The sequence below is a fragment of the Poecilia reticulata genome, chromosome 5 (assembly GCF_904066995.2).
Source record: "Poecilia reticulata chromosome 5, P_reticulata-male-v2, whole genome shotgun sequence".
Classification (NCBI taxonomy): Eukaryota; Metazoa; Chordata; class Actinopteri; order Cyprinodontiformes; family Poeciliidae; genus Poecilia; species Poecilia reticulata.
Genome location: NC_088834.1, coordinates 21,645,649 through 21,664,714, shown reverse-complemented (window position 1 = coordinate 21,664,714; position 19,066 = coordinate 21,645,649). Strand labels below are relative to the sequence as shown.

Here is a 19,066-nt window from a genome sequence, read left to right as displayed (position 1 = left end):
ATCAAAACCAATTAGAAGCAGATAATTGCATTTGTTCACGAAAATGTACAAATGAAACAACTGGAAGTAAAATGCAGTATCATTTAGAAAAGAACAAAAAAATGGTGCAATGTACCGTTTTTAACTCCGTAAGGAAATAATCCCCCCAGCTTGTTTTCATTACCCCTCGGCTCATGGAGCTGTTCCACTGCTGTGGTGCTGAAATGCCTGCCCCCCCCCCGGTTTCTTAAAGGGTATATCCAAATGCTAAAAATGACAGATAAAGCATGACAGCAACTACAACGTGATTCCGTTAATATCACTGCTGCAGAGTTTTATTTTAACTTTCGAAGTGTGGGATTAGAATGTATTTATTTAAGATAAATATAAAATGTGTGTCTCATTCATCCATTTTTTATTTCACCGTTTCATGTAAAGTGTCTGCAACTGCAACTATGTTTTAAGTGAAGCTTCAGTGGATTTAAAAACAAAAAAAAAAATATTAAAGAAATGCTACACATTGCAAGAAAGCAGAGCACCTGCAATATAACATAAGATCACATCGTAATTAATTTGTCATTACTCCTTTACAGCTCATCTTCTGCAGGGTGACAGCAGCAGCAGCAGCAGCAGCGGGGTACATGGGCTGGGTTGGCAGCACTTGAGTGTAATTCCATGTGGGAGGAGGATGGGTGGGTTTAAGTGCAGCTATCAGGTCTTTTCTTCTCACACGCTCCGCTGTGCGCACAGACTGAGGAGAAAATCAAAGAGCAGGTCCACCTCCCCATGCGATGTGCAGCAGGTCGGTGAGGGCGCAACAGTAATCTCAGATACTGCCCCCGTATTCAGATATTCAAGCTGTTTGGCGAGTTAACAAAGTCCGCTACAGTTTCTTTTTATTTAATTTAATTTTTTTTTTTTGCGCTTTATTTAGGCTATTTATTTATTTTTCCTTTTTCATTCACTCACTGCTCACTCCCCTCCATCCTCTCCAGCTTCAACATCTGTGAAGTGGCTGCCTCACCCGGTCGGACCGGAGGCCGTCTGGTCTCCGATCTGGTCTCAGGAGTCAGCAGGGGAGACTCGACGCGCTCCGTCGGGGCCAGGCTGTGCGCCTCCCGGATCACACCGGAGCCGGCGCGGGCTCTCGCCATGGAGATGATGGAGGGGGACGTTATGGACAAGCTGGGGGACATGTCATCGGTGTACGACTTTGACCCGATCACCGGCAACATTCCGGCCACGAAAGTGGAGATCACCGTCTCCTGCAGGTGAGTGCGGCGCGAATGAAAAGTTCGGGAATCGGGACGGCGTGCGGGGAAAGTTCTGAGAGAGAGAGAGAGAGAGAGAGAGAGAGAGAGAGAGAGAGAGAGAGAGAGAGAGAGAGAGAGAGAGAGAGAGAGAGAGAGCCCCACCCTTTCTGTGAGATGTGCTTAGTCCACGATGATATGGCGATCCTGCCTAATGTTGCGAATGTAACTTCCGAAGTTGCTCGTTTTGATTTGTGCCTGCGTGGTCGTGGGGGGTGTTTCGGTGGACAGCAGTGGCCCGTCAATGGGCTCAACTCCTCACACATGCTGTTGGTTTAGTGTGGCTCTCTGTCCAGGGCACTGGAGGTGAGGGGATGAGGGCAGTTGGGAGAAGTTACCTGTCATTTCTGCCTGAGAAACTATTTTATTGCTTATTTGCCATAAGCTCTCTCTCTCTCTCTCTCTCTCTCTCTCTCTCTCTCTCTCTCTCTCTCTTTCTCTCTCCATCTCTCTCTCTCTCTCTGTATCTCTGTATCTCTTTATCATAGAAAGACTTTGGAAACAAAAGCTAACTTTTGTTTGTCCCTGAAGAAGTTTTCTTTATTGTTTCTTTGAAAATGGGACCCAGCAAATGGTGCAAATTAGTGTCTGATTCATAGTATTTAGCCCCGATTTTATGGCTTATTTGATTGGAATCATATTGGTTCTCGTTCCATTTTCATATCCCTGCTTGTGTACCTATTCACTTATCAATGCCATTTGACCTTGTGGCCCCTTCTTCATGCCAGGCCCTGGTTGGAGAGCCATTCAACTAATCGAGAGCAACCACATTATGCATAGAAGACTTAAAGTGGGCTTCTCAAATTAAGCTGTGATTAGGTCCTTAAAATCTTGGGTCACGCTGATTTTAAAACAATGCATTGTTATCATTATTAGTTTTTAATGAAAAATCAATAGCCTCATTGCATCCCAAAGCGTCTCTCATGTGCAGGTTTGTACAGTAGCTGGCTGCTTTCAGCACCAACAGACCTCTGAAAGCCTCAACCCTTCCCCTGCTGCATTCTTTAAAAAAAAGGGACTTAAATTTTCAAAGCTTTGCATCACATTCACAGTGTGCCCATGTCCCTGGCCTCAAGCTCGCTCCCTGTTCTGTAATATTCTACAGTATTTCATTTTCAGAAATAATTTATAAAAAAAAAAAAAGAAGAATGTCTGCCAGACCAGATCAATCCTAATACAGTCAGTCACTCCCTTTCCTAACAGAAAGCGTTTTTTTTTTTTTATGTTAGGGCTGACAGTGCTATTCGTCCCTTAAATACTCCAGAATGTGTAGGTACGCGCGCACACAGACACACACACACACACACGCATACACACATATGTTTCTGCTCTTTGATGCTGGGTTTTTGGTTGGTGAGCCACTGGAGCTGAGTGAGTTTGAGTTATAACAAGCTGTGAGTGCATTATTGATGGGCTCTCTGACCTTCAGAGAAGCTTGCTTCCACATCTCTCAGCTCAGAACGGGGAAAAAAGGAAAATACGGAGCCTTTCAAGAAATTTGCTGAATGAACAACAGCTATGTTGCAAATGGAAATCTTTAGTGAGCAGTCAGTTCAAATGGAGAACGGACAGGTAACGAAATGCCAACTTGAGCACCTGACAGATCCTGACCTAAGTTTTGGATTTGAACTTTCCCAGCATGCCAAGTTGAGCTGACTGGGCTCACATCATACACAAGCATGTGCAATTAGACAGCATTCAGGTAAATGATGAGCTCCATCCTGAACCCCACCAGCATTTATGCAAATGATTTCTCTGAATATATCATCCGAATATATCCCCCATGTTGGAAAAGTAAGAAACGCAACTGAGTGTTGTTCATCCCCCTCGTGCAGAAAGACGATGAGTTTGAGTCGAAACCAGTAATTGGAAGAAGGTGGTTGGTGCTTTTCCATCCTGCTTCACTGCCAGTGTTTTCTGTAGAAAAGCACCCATCTGATGTGCAGTAGATTTACAGTTTCAATGCTAATCATGTGGAATTAAAAGAACATGTGGCTTACAGTAATTAAGCTCACAGCTCCTGCTGTGATTGTGCTTGAAGTGCTTGCAAAAGTTTGGCCTAAAAAAAAAAAACAAAAAAACAACAACATTTTTTAAGTTAATTTCTGATTGAGTTTATCTTTTCTACTTGGGAGATCATTGTGCCTGTATTACATGGAGTCATCACTCCACATTGTCTAGTTTACAGAAAATCAGTCAGTATTCCTGCAGTCTCAAATTGTGACTTATTGTGTCTACAGGAAGGTTACATAAGTGCCAAAAATGCATAGGAAAAAAAGACTCCTTATAATATTTTCATTAAAACAGCAAAGGACCAATACAACTTAAACTGAGTTGTAAATTATCTCATTCAGACGTAGAATTTAGCATTTGAGGTCTGACCAGTATGCATATTCAAGGTTTTGACCTGGAAATGAACAAAAGCAGTCTGCAGCTTTTTACATTTCTGCCAGATTGGACAAAGTGAACAAAATAAATTTTTAAAAATGTTATGGATGTAAAGAAAACATAACTTATGCTACGTTTTTTTAATATATCTCAATTTAAAAAAAAAAAAAGTTAATTATTAATTTTTAGGACTTTGCTATTTTATTTCATCATTGAAATTGAATCCTTTCATCCCTTTATGAATACATATTGTTGGCAACAAGGTGGTGCAGCGTAAACCCAGAGCAGAATTGACCCATGTGAGATCGAGATGCTTTGAGGCGAAAATATTTTCAAACCATTGTGCAAGATTTGTTTCTATTCAAGTTCCCCATCTTATGATGAGAAAATATTGCAGTTTGTCTTCTGATGTGTCCTCCACGAGGGTCATATTTTGTTCAATGAAAATAAAGCGTTCCTCTTATCAGACTTTGATCATTCTTTTGGTGATTGTTGAGGATTTTAGAGAGTCTGAATAATCAACTGTCCTCGTGTCCTCGGCTCTTAAAAACAAAATGCATCCAAACACATGCCTGAGTATGTGTTTGCATGTTGTTGTTGTTTTTATTCCCACAACTGCTAGTCTCAGCTTTTTTTGGAAGCAGGGCAGATAAACTCAGAGACCCTTCTGTCACATTCAGACACCTATAATAACCTCGTTAATCCCCCCAAATCCTTTGCCCAGATGTTCCATGAGTCAGATTCCTTTTCAGGAAAGAAGCCTCTGTGTTTGGTGGTGTTCGCACTTCCTTCGAGTGTGTGCTTTCTGCGATGCCCCCATCCATGATGATTGCTGTTCCCTGAGGGTAAATACCCCTTATTACAAGCTGCAGCCGCGCTTTTGACAATGCACCATTATCGGGACCAGTGTCAAACGGAGAGGGGTGGGTGGGCTCTTGATCAGGCAAATAGGGAGAAAATTATATGGAATTAGTTGGTCATTCATTCAGTTTAAGAAGACAAGTCAAGCGTTTGGTCTTAGAATGATGAAAATAAGGCTTTTTGAAATGATTGTTGTAGTTTTCTTTTTTTGGCTCTGTAATACATTTTCTACAAGCAGAAACTTTGAATATTCACTTCAATTGTTCATGTTTTAGGAATGTTCTCTCATTACAAACAAAAACCTTTAACAAGTTTTATTGGGATTTTTATTTTATTTTATTTTTTTGATGAAGGAAATGTATATACTACATACTGATGAAGTTACATCAAACAACTCACGTGGCATTTTGGGAATTTCAGCCACCAGTGGCGCTGCACTGAGCTGAGCAGAAATTAGGGTCAATGATCAACGTATCTTAATTACCCCATTAGTGACGTTCGTGGCCCTATTACTGTGATTATTCTGAGTACATAAGCCTGTTACGTCCGACCAAACTGAACACAGAAGCAGCCTTTTGGACAAGAGACGAAACATCTTCAAGAGAAGTTTATCTTATCTTGCCTTTACCTCCATTTACTGCTGCAAGTCTGTCATTCTGCTTTTTAAAATGGCTAAACCTGAGGGGGACTGGACAGGCCATACCACAGGTTTTTATTCAGACTTAGGTCTGGATATAATATTGATATCTTAATCATGGGTTTGATACATTTTTTTTTCTATTGTGGTTCTGGTTGTGCTTTTAGACTTGTTGTCCTGCTGGAAGGTGAGCCTTCACTCATACTCAAGCCTTTTTCAGCCTTTTACAGATTTCCTTCCAGTGTTGCCCTGTTACAAGCTCTCTCAATTCTCCTACCAGCTTTGATCAGGTTAATTATCCATGCTGAAAAATGGATCTCAACAAGATGACGCTGCCACCCCCAAGCTTTGCCATGGGGATGGTGTGAAGTTTATGACTTGACTGGGCTTATGGTGGTTTTTTTTTTCAACTCATATCTCATTTATTGTTGCCAGACTTGGCAACAATAAACAATAGTTTTAACAAAACGATGGATTATATGAACTATTTAATTGACTTCCGAAGGCAGTAGGTTCAAAAAAAGTTATTTTCAGAATTATATTTGTAAAAAAAAAATTGAAAATCACCATAATTTTCCTTCCACTTCAAAATTATGGAGTACTTTGTGGTAAACAATATAAAATCCCATTTAAGTACATAGACTGTGACATGATGAAAGGGGAAAAATGTTCAAGGAATATGAATACTTTTACAAGCCACAATATTAGCAACAGGACGTTTAATTAAAACAAAGGTGGCTTTGAGCACACCAGGATTTGTTCCCGCAAGTGCAGACTTTTGAGCTCAGCTCGCATTTTTCACACTGTTTTATGTAGCACTTTTATGAGTGTGTGTGTTTGTTTTGTGAAGAAGCCTGGCCTCCAAGACATGTGTCAGAGGAACAAAACTTTTAGGACAGGTTGGCAGTCCCCAAAAAAGGCACTTTTATTTTTTCTTGGGGATTCTCTTAAACTGGTATTTATAATCCCACAGGGCTTGACAGTCAGTGGTTTGGTTCCCAGTACCACTGACTGTCTTGGTAAATGAGAAGACAAAAAAAAGGTGCAATGTGGACAGGAGAGCAGAGGTGTAAATCCTTCTGCCACAAAGCCACCGTCTTCCATTCAGCGCTATTTGAAATCCCTGTAAACCCATTTACAGGCAAGTCAAAGTCTGCTTTACACTCTCTGCACTGCTTTCTTACCAGTCAATTCAGCAACACAAAGAATGACTTATGCATCCAGCATGGCCTGTAGCCATTTAACAATCTCTCAAAGCCTTTTGAGGAGAGACAGGGCACCTTGTGTATCCCAAGCAGCTGCTTAAAATGATACCAAGAAGCACTGAGTTCAGCTAGCATGACTAACTGCTGTTTCGCAGACGAATCTATTCATAAAATTCTCATTTTAGGACCATAGACAATGTATGTGCAATAAGCTCCCATTTCCTCATCTTATTACCATCCCGTTACATTTCTGTAACTGGATGGAAGAGTTGCTGAGGAAATCTTTTAAAATCAAATTTTTCAAACTGTGGCGCACAAACCACTTGTTGGAGTTGTGGCTGCCTTTACTCAGAGCAAATTATGGCTTTAACTTGTATGGAAGGTAAATCAGAAACAAATCAAGCACCGTAAGCTAGACTGTGATGTGCAGACATCAGGCACAGGCGGAAAAATTGATAGTTTCAGCACATCCTGCACTGGCAGAACTATTTTTACAATCTTACCAAAGTCGCCCAGAATATCTTATACATTACATCATTTTTTTAAATGTAAGCTTTTCTCTTGAGAGATAAGCTTTGTTTCTCAGTGAGATTACATGCATAATAAACATGGGATAACTTCTTGACAGACAGACAAAAAGAAATCATACCAGAGGCAGATGAATGATTATTTTATCTGTGCCTGTGTTTTTACATGCTGGTCTTGCTCAGTCACTTCCTCTGCATTTCTTTATGTTTACTTGGTCATTTCCAGCCGTGCTTCCTTAGTACCTCAGTTTGTCTTCCTGCAATGGCGAAGCAAATTCTGTTAATAATACTCATAGGTAATGTCTAGTAATCACCCTCCCCCATTGTACATACTGTTTTGGTTAAGTCATTCCCTTGTCAGATCTTTCTATTCACCTGTTCCTCTTCATATTTGTCAAACATCAATGATGATGCACACAGCATTATTATTTTCCTCTGCATGCACTCCACAGCAATTAGCAATTTCTGAAAGTTCATTAAATTATGTCACGGACAAATGACAGCCTGAGCACAAGAACACCTAGCATTCAGGTTGGTTTTGTGAGCAGAGAAGAAACTGCAAGACAGTTTATTCAGTGTGAATTGAGGTTCAGTGTGAATTGAGGTTCAGGGTGAAGTGTTTGTAAAATATTGCATCTAAGTTCTGTGAAAATTGAAGGAACTTTTTCCTTCACAGCTCTGGTCTGAGCCGGAAGGAAGTTTGCCTTCAAAACTGTTGTTATTATTGTTATTTCTACACATTCAGATAAGAACATCAAACTAAAAAACTAGATTTAGGCCTCTGGGGATGGGGGGAACCATCTGTTGTAGAAGGCTTAATTCCTGTTGCTTTCAGTGGTCCTAATGACTCTGACCAGCTGCATGTCAACAACCATCACCAGAGCTCAGAATCAATGTAATGTCTCCCCTGAAGGTCTGTTCGAGGAATAAGTTTCTAAACACACAAAGTACCAGAAGCCTTTTGCACAGCTCTGTGGGATTAATGGGGAAAATGGAAGTTATGGAGCCTGTGAGGTGTAACGCTTAACGAGCGCCGAGTCAAAAGTCACATTGACTGAACGCAGAGGAGAGAACCAATTAAACTAATAACGGATTGTCCTTTTCCTAATCGTGACATGTAATCCATGTTCTTTATTAAGGTGAAGATAGCTCTTGAATCTTAATATAATTTGCGGCTTCTTGTATCACAATGGCTCTTTTTTTTTTTGAGCAACTTAAATGGAGGAATGCGGGCTTCTGCAGCTTTTCTCCTTAGCGCATTCGGTGCAAGCGTTGCCATAATTACATTTCCCTTTTCCAAATGGCGGATGACCTGCATTTGCATAAATATTTATGCTTATGAGAACCAGGTTTTTCGACTCATAATGCGTCCTTCGAGAATCTTAAACAGATTTAAAAGCATATCTCGGAGTTTAGGAACCTCCAAAGGGGGGAATCCCCCTCACTTCACATCATAGCTCTTTCACATCGAATGTCGTTTTGCTTCGGCTTCTCTGGTACAAATACATACCCCTCCAAAGAAACTAATTACCTACGCGAATAATGCATGTGAAAAAAGATGAGTTCGGCTTTGCACATCACTACATAATTATCCTGCAACACACCACCAACATCACCACCCCTTAAAGCCAGATTAAGCTCTTTCCCCCTGCATAGCTCTCTCATAACCTCGGTTTATTTTATTTATTTTTTTGGCACAATAAGGTGGGCACTCTGCCCAGTGTCACACAGTCTAACTTCTCTGGGGTGTGAGATAGAGGTGCGGATGGGGAAAGAATAGGGAGAAGGCAGATGAGCGAACTAGAGAGTGAGATGAGAAATTGATGGTGACTACACCCCAAATTGCACAACACCAGGGGAACAGGGAAGGCAGTTCATTATGGTCAGCAAAAAGGAAAGATGCATGAATTAAACTCACGACAAATTTAAGTAAAATTTCAGGAAAAAGTCACCAATTAATTGATAAAACAGCTCCTCCTGGGAAGACACTGAAGAATCTGTCAGCAAACAGGAAAACCAATTAGACATGTTTTATCTCTAACTTTGAACTTAGAGTGTCCTTTTCTAGAACCTACACTGGGAGGGGATTTCCACAGAATACGCTTGATATTTTCCTGCACCATTATGGTATATAAGAGCAGCATTATGTGTTTTCCAGACATATAGTATCATGTTGTAGCATAATCAAGTATCAATGCTACTTTTAGTTGTTATATATCAAATAAATAAATAAATTACTTCCTGATTTAACACCTGGAAATTGGGCTTCTGACTCTTTAAAAACTCCTGCTCTTTCTAAAACTCCACCTTCAGGAAGTCATCACTACGTCTTCTATTGACCTTTCAGTAACGTTTTACCGTTTTACCAGAATTGCTCTGAGAAGTAGCACATGTTGCTGTTGGTGAGTCTGATGGAGATGAGCGTTGGTGGTTTGGGGGAGGGCTGCTCTATGGGGTGAAACTCCAGCTCCGAGGAGGAACTGCGCCTTGAAGGCAGCGCTCAGTCCAACCAGGCATTTTGGACATCTGAATAGTTGCAATGGGAAATTAAAGGATTTCTCAAACATGCATGAACGAATCAAGGCAACTTTACAGGTACGTTTTTTAATTAGGGAATAACATTATGTAGCCCCTGGTTAAAAACCATGCTCTTAAGGCCTTTGATATTTACAAAATATTTGCAAGGTTGGTTGTATGTACATAGGGAATATAAGTGAGAAACTTGTATTATTGTTTTTTGTAAATTTTTGATCCAAGTGATTATATACATGCGGGAAGAGGTTACTGTTGTGAGTAGCGTGAGAAAAAATGAGAAAAACAGAAAGCCGAAGCTTTTCTGGACTTGACTTATGTACTTAAAGACTGTATTGAATTGCCTATCTATGAAGTAGTTTAGGTTAACGAGGGACAAGGGAACTCAACAGAGAAAAAAAGAACGGAACAATGGGATGATGGGAAGAACGTGGGAGAAGAACGCGGGAGACGACAAGGAGGAAGCTAATGGAGACCGCTGCTAATGTGTGCAGAGGTTAAGGTGGGAGCAAAAACTGGACTGTTTTACGCACGTTCTGCACAAGTAAACCTATACACGGTGTATAGGAAACCTGCAGAAGTGTGGTTGAGTGAAGAACTGCGGAGGAGAACTGCGGCTGATCCGAGGTGGCTAGAGGAACGTGTCAACATGGCGACGCTAGCTTTAGCATGATTGAGGAGGAGTCAGGCAACTCGTGTGGCGGAGGTCTAACAGAAATTGGACTCGCAAAGCAACCTTGACGGAGAGGAAGTCGGCTGAGCGAGCAGGTCTGAGTCACTTTTATTGTTTAAAGGGGAGAAGAGGATTGTCGTAACGACGTCGCACCCTAGCTCCATCAGGCCTGCAACGAAAACTTTAACCGGTACCGGACAGTGTGTGTGTGAGTGAGAGAGTATGGGCGCATGTGTAATATTGTGTTTGAAACTATACATTTTGCGTATACGTATAGAGTTCTGTTAGTGACAAAAGTTGAATTCGGGTTTTAATGAAACAACAGTTCAAAAGAAGGGTTTTTCTCAGAAAAACGGTTTATTTTTCCAAGTTCTTATTAAAAGAAAATATTCAGTTAACTGGTTGTCTGGAGTTAATTATGTTACTTTAAATGAGTGTATGTTAATTGGACGAGTAAGGATTTACTCAACATAGGTAAACCTGCGTGGTATCTACCAGAACTTAACGAACCCAAATAGCCACCCCACCAGTGAGTTTAAGTTATCGTCCCAGTCAACAGCGGACGGAGCAGTGGGGTGATACAATTATAACATGATGTAAACCTCAAAAAAGTCAGTTTTACATGACACTGCCCCTTTAAAGAGTCAGTCTGAACTTCAGCTATAATTGTTATTTTGACATTGCTTGAAAGTAATGTCAAAATTGCTTTCAAGCAAGATTTGCTTTCAAGAAAGATGAGGAGTATATATAAGCTTCTTCCTTTTAGGTAAGTTCTAGTTTAAAAAAAAACAAAAATAAACCAGACACTAAGCCTGTCCAGATGAATATTGTGAATATTGTAAGCTCAACCCATCTGCCTGCCTGAGGTCTTTTGCAACCACAGGGAATAATGCTCTGTAAACTCCAACTTTTCCCCACTTCCAGATGCAGCTTTCTCTGCTGGAACTCACTCAGTTCAGCTGAGGGTATCACAAGCCTTTGACTTGTGCTTGCGATGTTTTCTGTTCATTTGTGTGGCACACACCCACGCATTGTTTTCTTTTTCCTCATATCCTTGTATTGCTTTAGCTGCTGTAAAAGCTGTGATGAATATGAAAGGCCTACAATGGCAATGCGCTCGCCTCTCCGACTCCAAACTTGACTTTTTGGGGGGGTGAATGTAACTCACGGTCTCAGAGTTTCACCTCTTCTGTGTTTCATATTTTGTGGTTCACTCGGCTGGTCTGGTTCCTCGACAGCAACGCTCTTCCTTTGGGAGTTGGATTAAAACACCTTGAGCCAGAATCTTTGCATGTTAAGAGAGTGTCGAAGTTGTTGTTTTTGTTGTTTTGGGCTTTTTCATTCCTGCCTAAGAGACAACACTGATCTACAGCAGGAATAATGCGTTTGCATACACGAGACAGTTCAGATTGTCTCTTGTATGTAAACACTGAGAAACTTTTCTTTTAACCCAGCCAAACAAATTTTGGAACATTTTCCACACTTATTCGCTAACAAAGCGATCCAGCGTGTTATAGATGGCACAAACAATTTGCTAACATTTGCTATCTATCACAGTCCAGTGCATTCCCTTTTTTTTTTTTTCCCCTTTTGCCTTTATAAATTTCCTTTTCAACTGCTGTCTGTTCTCTAATTGACAGACTGTGACTAATGCTTTCACTAAATCAATAAAATGGACTGTGGGCATGTTGAAAAGATAAAGCAAGCCCTTTTCAAGAGCTTTTGCATCTGCAATTTCAAAAGCCATGGCTGCCTTCACTCGTGTCATTACGTTAACAATGAATAAAATATCCCAATCATTGACCTGGAAATCACGCGCTTGGATGATTAAAAAACACATAAAAATAAATTGATTTTCACCTGTCATCTCGTCCTAAAACGTTCCCCTGCAACCCGGACAGAACCGCTGCTCTGCGCGTCAGCGCTCTCAAAGCAGCAGCTATAATCAGCTCTGTCAGCTGAGATATAAACGTCTAATTCCTGCAGCCATCAAATTCTTCCACCCCGCTTACTTGTATCATGCTTGTATCTGCGGCTCTCGTCCCCGAGTGAGAGAATCTCTCCGAATGCAAACAAGGCCTGGTGAGCCGGCGGATGACACCGCTGAACATAAGTGATGTCAATTTCAGTGGAAGGAGGCTAACACTCTTTGGAAGTGTTAATGATGGTTCACTGTCATGCTGGCTTTAGTGGTGGAGAGACTGAGACAAGGCTTTGATCTGTGCTCTCGGGCTGACAGGGCTCGCTGGGGTATCTGACGAGAACAGAGAAGTCATGGGCGGACAAAGTCAGATTTATCTGGGAAGGGCTGGAGCATAGCCGAAACACCATCTGTCCAGAGGACCTACGAAGAATTTGACCAGAAAGCTTGTAAACATGAGGTTAACTGTAACCAAAAAGTCAATTTGGGGAGGGGACACTGCAACATCTACTGTACTAGGAGTTCAAAATCACAGAAAACAAGTAAAATCTTTCCTGTGAATCTGTTAATTTTTTTTTATTTGAAACCGGTATATTTAAATTATGGACTATTCAAACATAACCCAACATGGGTTGTTGGGTTTCCTGGGTTGGGTTTCTTGCTTTCCTGTCTGACAACTGCCAAACAAATGGCAACAAAGTCTTTTCAAAGAGAATATTGTATCTTAGATTAGTCGATTAAACATGGGCCTAATGACAACAGCCCAGAAAACACAGTTAAGGTTATTAGACTTGTTAAAACAAAAGAAAAAGCCTTTAGTTTATCACTAGTTTAAAACTCTGAAGTAGAGTGTAGCGTCTAACAATGTGACAGGCCTGATATTCTGACGTTGCTTCTCCACGCATACCAGCTAAATCATCTAAAAATAATTCTAAAGTGGTGAAGCCATTTTTCAATGCTGGTCAAATAGTTTTGTCAACCAGCTCGACAGGAAACTGGTCAACAAGACGACAGGTTAACCAAAGAACTACTTCCTGTTCTTGGTTGCCTTGAGCTCACATTTTGTTTTCCTTCACAACTGTTTACATGTTTGGCTCATAAAAAGTAATATATCCATCATCAACAACAAACTTGAACATAACTGAGGAGTAAAAGTTGAAAAAAAAAAATACAAAAATTGCCCTTTAAACATATATATTCTACTACCATCTTACTCTTACTTTGCCTGATAAAGCGTTGACAGCAGTGATTTGTTGGATTGACTTCTTTTTGATGTTAAATATTGGAGCACTTTAATATCTTGTGGCTCATTTTACACTTCATTCATTCATTCATTCATTCATTCATTCATTCATTCATTCATTCATTCATTCATTCATTCATTCATTCATTCATTCAAGCCCTGAGCTACAGCCAATAATGCTGTTAACAGGAAACTATGCTACTGCATGTTATTGCATGTAATTTAAAATTTTCAAATTTTCACACATTCACAGGTTTGCCCTCGTTGTGTATGACCTAAAAATGATCATACAGCAAAAACTTCATCTTATAAGAATTGTATAGAAAGAAGAAGAAAAAAAGCATTGCACATAATAATCAGATCATGGAGGAAGTAATAAAACAGAAATAACTCATGATCTTTTAGTAATGTCACGTTTCAAGTGTGTATGCTTTTGTAAAACTGACATTTTTTGTTTTCCATAAAATGAACATGATCAAATAGCAGTTTAATATTACTCAGTAAACTATTTGAGCCAACTTTAATATGACAGAAACGCTTGAATAAAATAATTGCAGAGGACTGACTTAACATATCTTGATGTTATAATCAGGGGTGAAAGTAAGGGGGTACGGCAGGGTACTGCATACCCCTAATAGATTTAGCAGGGGTACGCAAGAGAGGGGAGCGGCTGTCTGCTGTAAAAAATCAGTGGGTTCACTGTGCAGCCGTGAGTTCACCCACTAATTAGCAGTGACTGATTCGTTTTTCAAGAACAATCTAAAACACGACTTAATCAGTTAATAAGTAACTTTTTTCCCATTTCATATTGTTTCAGAACTTTGTGCTATAGAGCAGGGCTGCAACATGTCAATCGCTGAAGGTTTTGAGTCGATCTCAGCATGAGGTGACAAACTGAACGGCGCCAGGACGTTGAGAGCAGAACGTCCTCCTGTGGGTCCTTATCAAAATGTTCATAACTTTATTAAAGAACAAAAAAAAAAAAAAAATCAACAAAACGTGTTCAAATTAACGACCCAACAACAATAATAATCTCAACAAGGTGTTGCGCAATTCTGTGCGTTTCGGTTCCATTACCAAAATAACGAGCAGAGCAGGAGTTTAAAATTAACTAATCAACCACCGCTGTGTTCATAAGAGGCTTATTAATGATCGCAAAATAAATATCTATGTTTTCAACATAATCTCTGGTCGGCTTGTGGAGCGCAGGAGGTTGTCATGGCAACGGGTCTGCTTAAATGACAGAGACGGAGAGTAAAATATGCTAGTGGTTTAGAGTTGATCACCTGTTCAGGTTGTTTATATTTGTCTCGGTGCATCACAGCCGCTGTAATTTCTGAACATTCAACAAACGACAAACTTTTACTAATTACCTCGTTCTTTGTGAGTACATAAGTCATTTACACCAAACGTCAAACACGGCAAATATGTTTCATTAAGTATTTAACAAACAAATGGCTTCTACCGAGATAATTGTGTGAAATTAAATTAATTGTCTAATATTAAATAGTTTGGTGCTGTTGGGCTCAGAGTCTGAGAGGCTTTTCCTTTATCAAACAATTTTGTTTTTTGCCTCTTATTTAGAGGAAATATTGATGTTAATGAGACTTTCTACAAAATAATAACCTTTTTCAACCTTTATAGCTCCACTGTTTAAAATGAGAAGCTAACATTCACAAATGACATTGAAATAAAATCCAGTCCAACATCTGGTTTGAGGTGATTCCTCTGGAACCTGTTGGAGGAAAAATATCCCAACTTCAGAAGATGAGCTTTAACCTAACAGAGCTCTGTGGTTCCTCTTGTCAGTATGAGAGTCAAGGTGATGAGGCGCCATGTTAGGAAGAGAAGTGGAAGCTGCAGCATCTTCAGAACAAACAGGTCATGATGCTGGGCTACTGATTATCCCTCTGTCTGGACACAGGATCATCAGTGAGCTCACTGGACTTCTGGCCAACGCCTTGCTTCTGATCGTTGCTATGGAAATGATCAGATCTGCATGACTCAAGCTGACATAAATATTTAAATAAAACATTATACTTTTTATTTATTTAACATGAAGAGAGTAATAGATTTGTATATGATTTAATTTTTGCTTTTGCGGTTTTCCATACCTGCTGGGGTATAAATGTTCTGAAGCCCTTGATCCACTATTATTTTTAATTACTATTAATTCATTAGGATTATTCATGTATTAATCATTGCACAGTGCTAGGAAATGTCTGTGATTTATTATATTTATTTTTATTAATTTTTGCAGACAATGTAATGCTGTCACTATTTTACCAAACATAAGAAACAAAAGCAGAAGAGCGTTCCAGACCTGCACTTATACATAATTTTATAGAGGTCCAGAACCCAGAAGTTCTTGGCTTGTGCCATTCAGGAGCCTTGGGGATTAAAAGGCTTCATGATTGTATTTCAAAGGCAGATTTCAAGGACAAGAAACCCAAACTGACCCAAACTCGGGCAAGAGTTTGGGTCAGGTGCTATTTCAAGATGTAGACGTGTGTAGGAATCTCCACGATGTCAGTAACACAGAGTAGCATGTCTTAGTGGGTGTGTGTGTGTGTGTGTGTGTGTGTGTACCAACACACACACACAAACACAGGGATCCCTGTGTTCAGGGATGTGCGCAAGTAAAATGCTTGCAACTTTCTGTCCACTATTGTGCTGTGCCAATAGTGGATATATATATATATATATATATATATATAATTTTTTTTTGTCATAGTACCCCCAAAAATTTAAAACTACTTTCACCCCTGGTTATAATAAGCATGTTACCAACGTAACTATTGGGCGGATTTGTGTTTATATCAGCAGTATTATATGATGCTCTTTTTTCTGGCTTATTACATTTGTTTTTTTCTGTTGTGGCTCTTGACAAGCCACAAATTAGACAAGGCTAAAAGGCTGCATGGAGACAAACAGTGGTCATTAAAAGGAAAAGAAAGCATGTAGGAAAGAAAACAGGAGAAGGTGTAAATTACATGAAGGCCAAATCCAACAACTTGTAGCTATAAACTGGTGCGTATGCAAAACATGCTGATAGGGTACACTCCATGCCGCCATCATGAGCTGCACCTCTGCCATTAACCCTGTTGTTGTCATGAAATATCCAAAACAGAAAGGCTTTCAGTGCTTTTTTTTTTCTCCTGATGGAAAATGGTAACATGAGTGCTTGTTTACGAAAGCAAAGAACAGGGTCACAGAATGAGTCATAAATGCAGATCAAAAAACATAAACCCTCTGAGCTGCAGACTTGATGTCCCCTCAACATTTCAGTCCAATAAACCACATTGGCAACATGTGATATGCATCAATAGTTCTTAGCAGAAGTATCTTAGGAGTTTTAAAAATCATATATACCTAAAAGGGGGGAGGAGAATTTAAAAATGAACCATGGGAAACGGACTGCGGCAAACCTCTCTGCCGTCAAGATCCTGATAAAAAAGACAGTTGCATGAAGAGTCATTCACCTGTGTGAATTGCACCCATTGTGCTGTGCCAGAAGCATCTGTTGACGACGTATGAGATGGAGTAATGGGAGCTTAATAGCTCTGTCAGAGCTTTTGAGGAAGGTGAGTCTCAGCTGTGGACAGCTTCCGCTCCTGTGCAATCAGACAAATAGAGCTTTTTTTTCCTCCCTTGGACCAAATCAAGGCGAGTGGCGCATTTTAATTCACTACAATGAACTAATTTGTTTTGAATCACTTACTGTCAAAAGTGAACCTTCCACCAAATTTCAATATGCATGCTGCAGTAAGTCTTACAGCCAGCGCTTGTCCTGAAGCTTTCAAGTAACAGAATCCACTTATCAAAACAAATTTCCTGAACAACCGTGGTGAATTTAATCTGCGGCAAAGAAAAATTAGAAATAATATGGATGATGTTTCAGCTAATTAGTTCGGCACGCTTCCGGTCGGTAGTAGCAGATTTCGATCTCTTGATTTCCCTGTTGGCAACCAGCCAGCAAAGATAAACCAGGAGTCTGAAGTCCTAAAGGTATTTTTTTCTGTTATTTCATTGCAAACATGCAATCTTCAATCCAGTTTAGCCAGATTGTATTTAATCCCTTATGGTAAAAGCATAAAGGCACAAAGAAACAAATCCAATGTTTCTAGATGTCTTGAAAGTTTCCACTTTATGCCACATGCAAACCACAAATGACAAAGTATTTCATTTGGGATGTATCTGTTATATTATTACAATGTAGTGCATAATTCTAAAGTGGAAGTGAATTTATTCATGGTTTCAAAATAATTTTAGAAATTAAAATAAATAATCTAAAAAGCATGACACACATTTTTATTCAGTCCTACTGAGACAGTAATTTGTAGAATCGTCTTTTGCTTTAATTACAGCCGCAGGTCTTTTTCTGTATGTCTGTCAGTTTTGCACATCTAGACACTGAAATTATTGCCCATTATTATCATTTTCCTTATTTGCAAAATAGCTTGAGTTCAGTCAAATGCTCCAGTTGGATCTTTTTAATTGGATCTTAGTCTGATACTTACCTGGACTATTCTAACACATTAATATGCTTTGATTTGAGCCATTTTATTGTAATTGTGGCCGTATGGTTACCTGCTGGAAGGTGAACCTCCACTCCACTCTCACGTCTTTTGCAACCTCATAGGCTTCCTTCCCACATCGCCCTGTATTTATCTCCATCCATCTTCCAATCGTCACTGACCAGCTCACCTGTGCCTGCAAAACAAAATCATTCCCACAGCATGATGCTGCTACCACCATGTTTCCCGTGGAAATGGTGTGTTCAGGGATGATTTCCCCCCACACATTGTGTTTTGCATGCAAACCAAAAAAAATATATATTTAATCTTATCTGACTGGCTCATCTTTTGTTACTAGACAATTTTCCACTAATGTTCTCTAACAAACATCTGAGAGATTCACATAACATGTATTTCTGCTGACATCATATCAAACGCACTATTTACTTATAAGATATCTTAGGCTACTGGTTTTAGTTACACCAGATTTCACTTAGAGGGATCAAAGTACAAGTGTGAGTGCAACATTTTTATAACCCTACTTGCATTGGTCTATTTCACATAAAACAACAATAAAATACATAACACTGCAAAATACAGGGTCTTTGTCGTCGGGAGCATTGCAGCAGGCTAAAACAGAACTAAGGTGGGACGACGGGCACACTGTGTGGCAGCAGTGGAAACTCGGAGGATCAGTTTGTCAACTTGCGATCCCCCTGACACTTAAAACCTCATATTGCAGTTTGTCAATTCCTCCTGAGAAGTGTATTTCATAATTGCGGCTGAAAAATGAAAGGGAACAATAATTTATTGCTCATGATTTTAGCTTGAGCACCGCTTGTCGAGTGAGCATCTTGTGGCGAAAGAGGCATTATTGAGTTTACTCCTCAGAGTAGATGCGAAATTGCTTGTCCATTTTCAGCCCATAGATCCGTCTGAGCCCCGCCTGTGCTCTCTTCAGTGCAGGAGGGGATGATTAGGTAAGACGGTCATGTGTGGTTATGACAAAGACGGGGATGTGTGAAAGTGTGTGGGCGAGATGGGCCGATTTGATTATGGAGCAACCACTTGCCCTAAGGGGAAGAATGTGATGAATGAGGAAAAAAGAAGGCTGTTATTGAGTGTGATAGGGAATATCTTGTTTCCCCGCCTGCTTTTATGGCATCTTGATTGCATCTTAATGTGGTTTAGGACAATTTTTTGTAGCAAACATAACTGTACATTCACATTTCTGTTGGCTTTCTGCACAGGTAAAGCTGTGGTAACGCTGCCT

The 19,066-nt window shown here is 39.9% G+C and overlaps 1 protein-coding gene across 3 annotated transcripts in view; it reads left to right on the top strand.

Moving 5' to 3' along the window:
* The first annotated feature begins 610 nt into the window (after nt 1-610).
* cpne5b (copine Vb) overlaps nt 611-19,066 on the top strand; it is a 134,506-nt gene continuing 116,050 nt past the window's right edge. The window contains exons 1-2 of one of the 3 annotated variants that reach the window (XM_008409300.3): nt 611-781; nt 975-1,250. In XM_008409300.3, the coding sequence (XP_008407522.1) occupies nt 771-781; nt 975-1,250 (287 nt within the window). In that variant the 5' untranslated portion in view covers nt 611-770. Of the gene's footprint in view, nt 858-974; nt 1,251-19,066 lie in introns of all 3 variants that reach the window. The other 2 variants (XM_017304842.2, XM_008409302.3) reach the window with 2 other exon arrangements.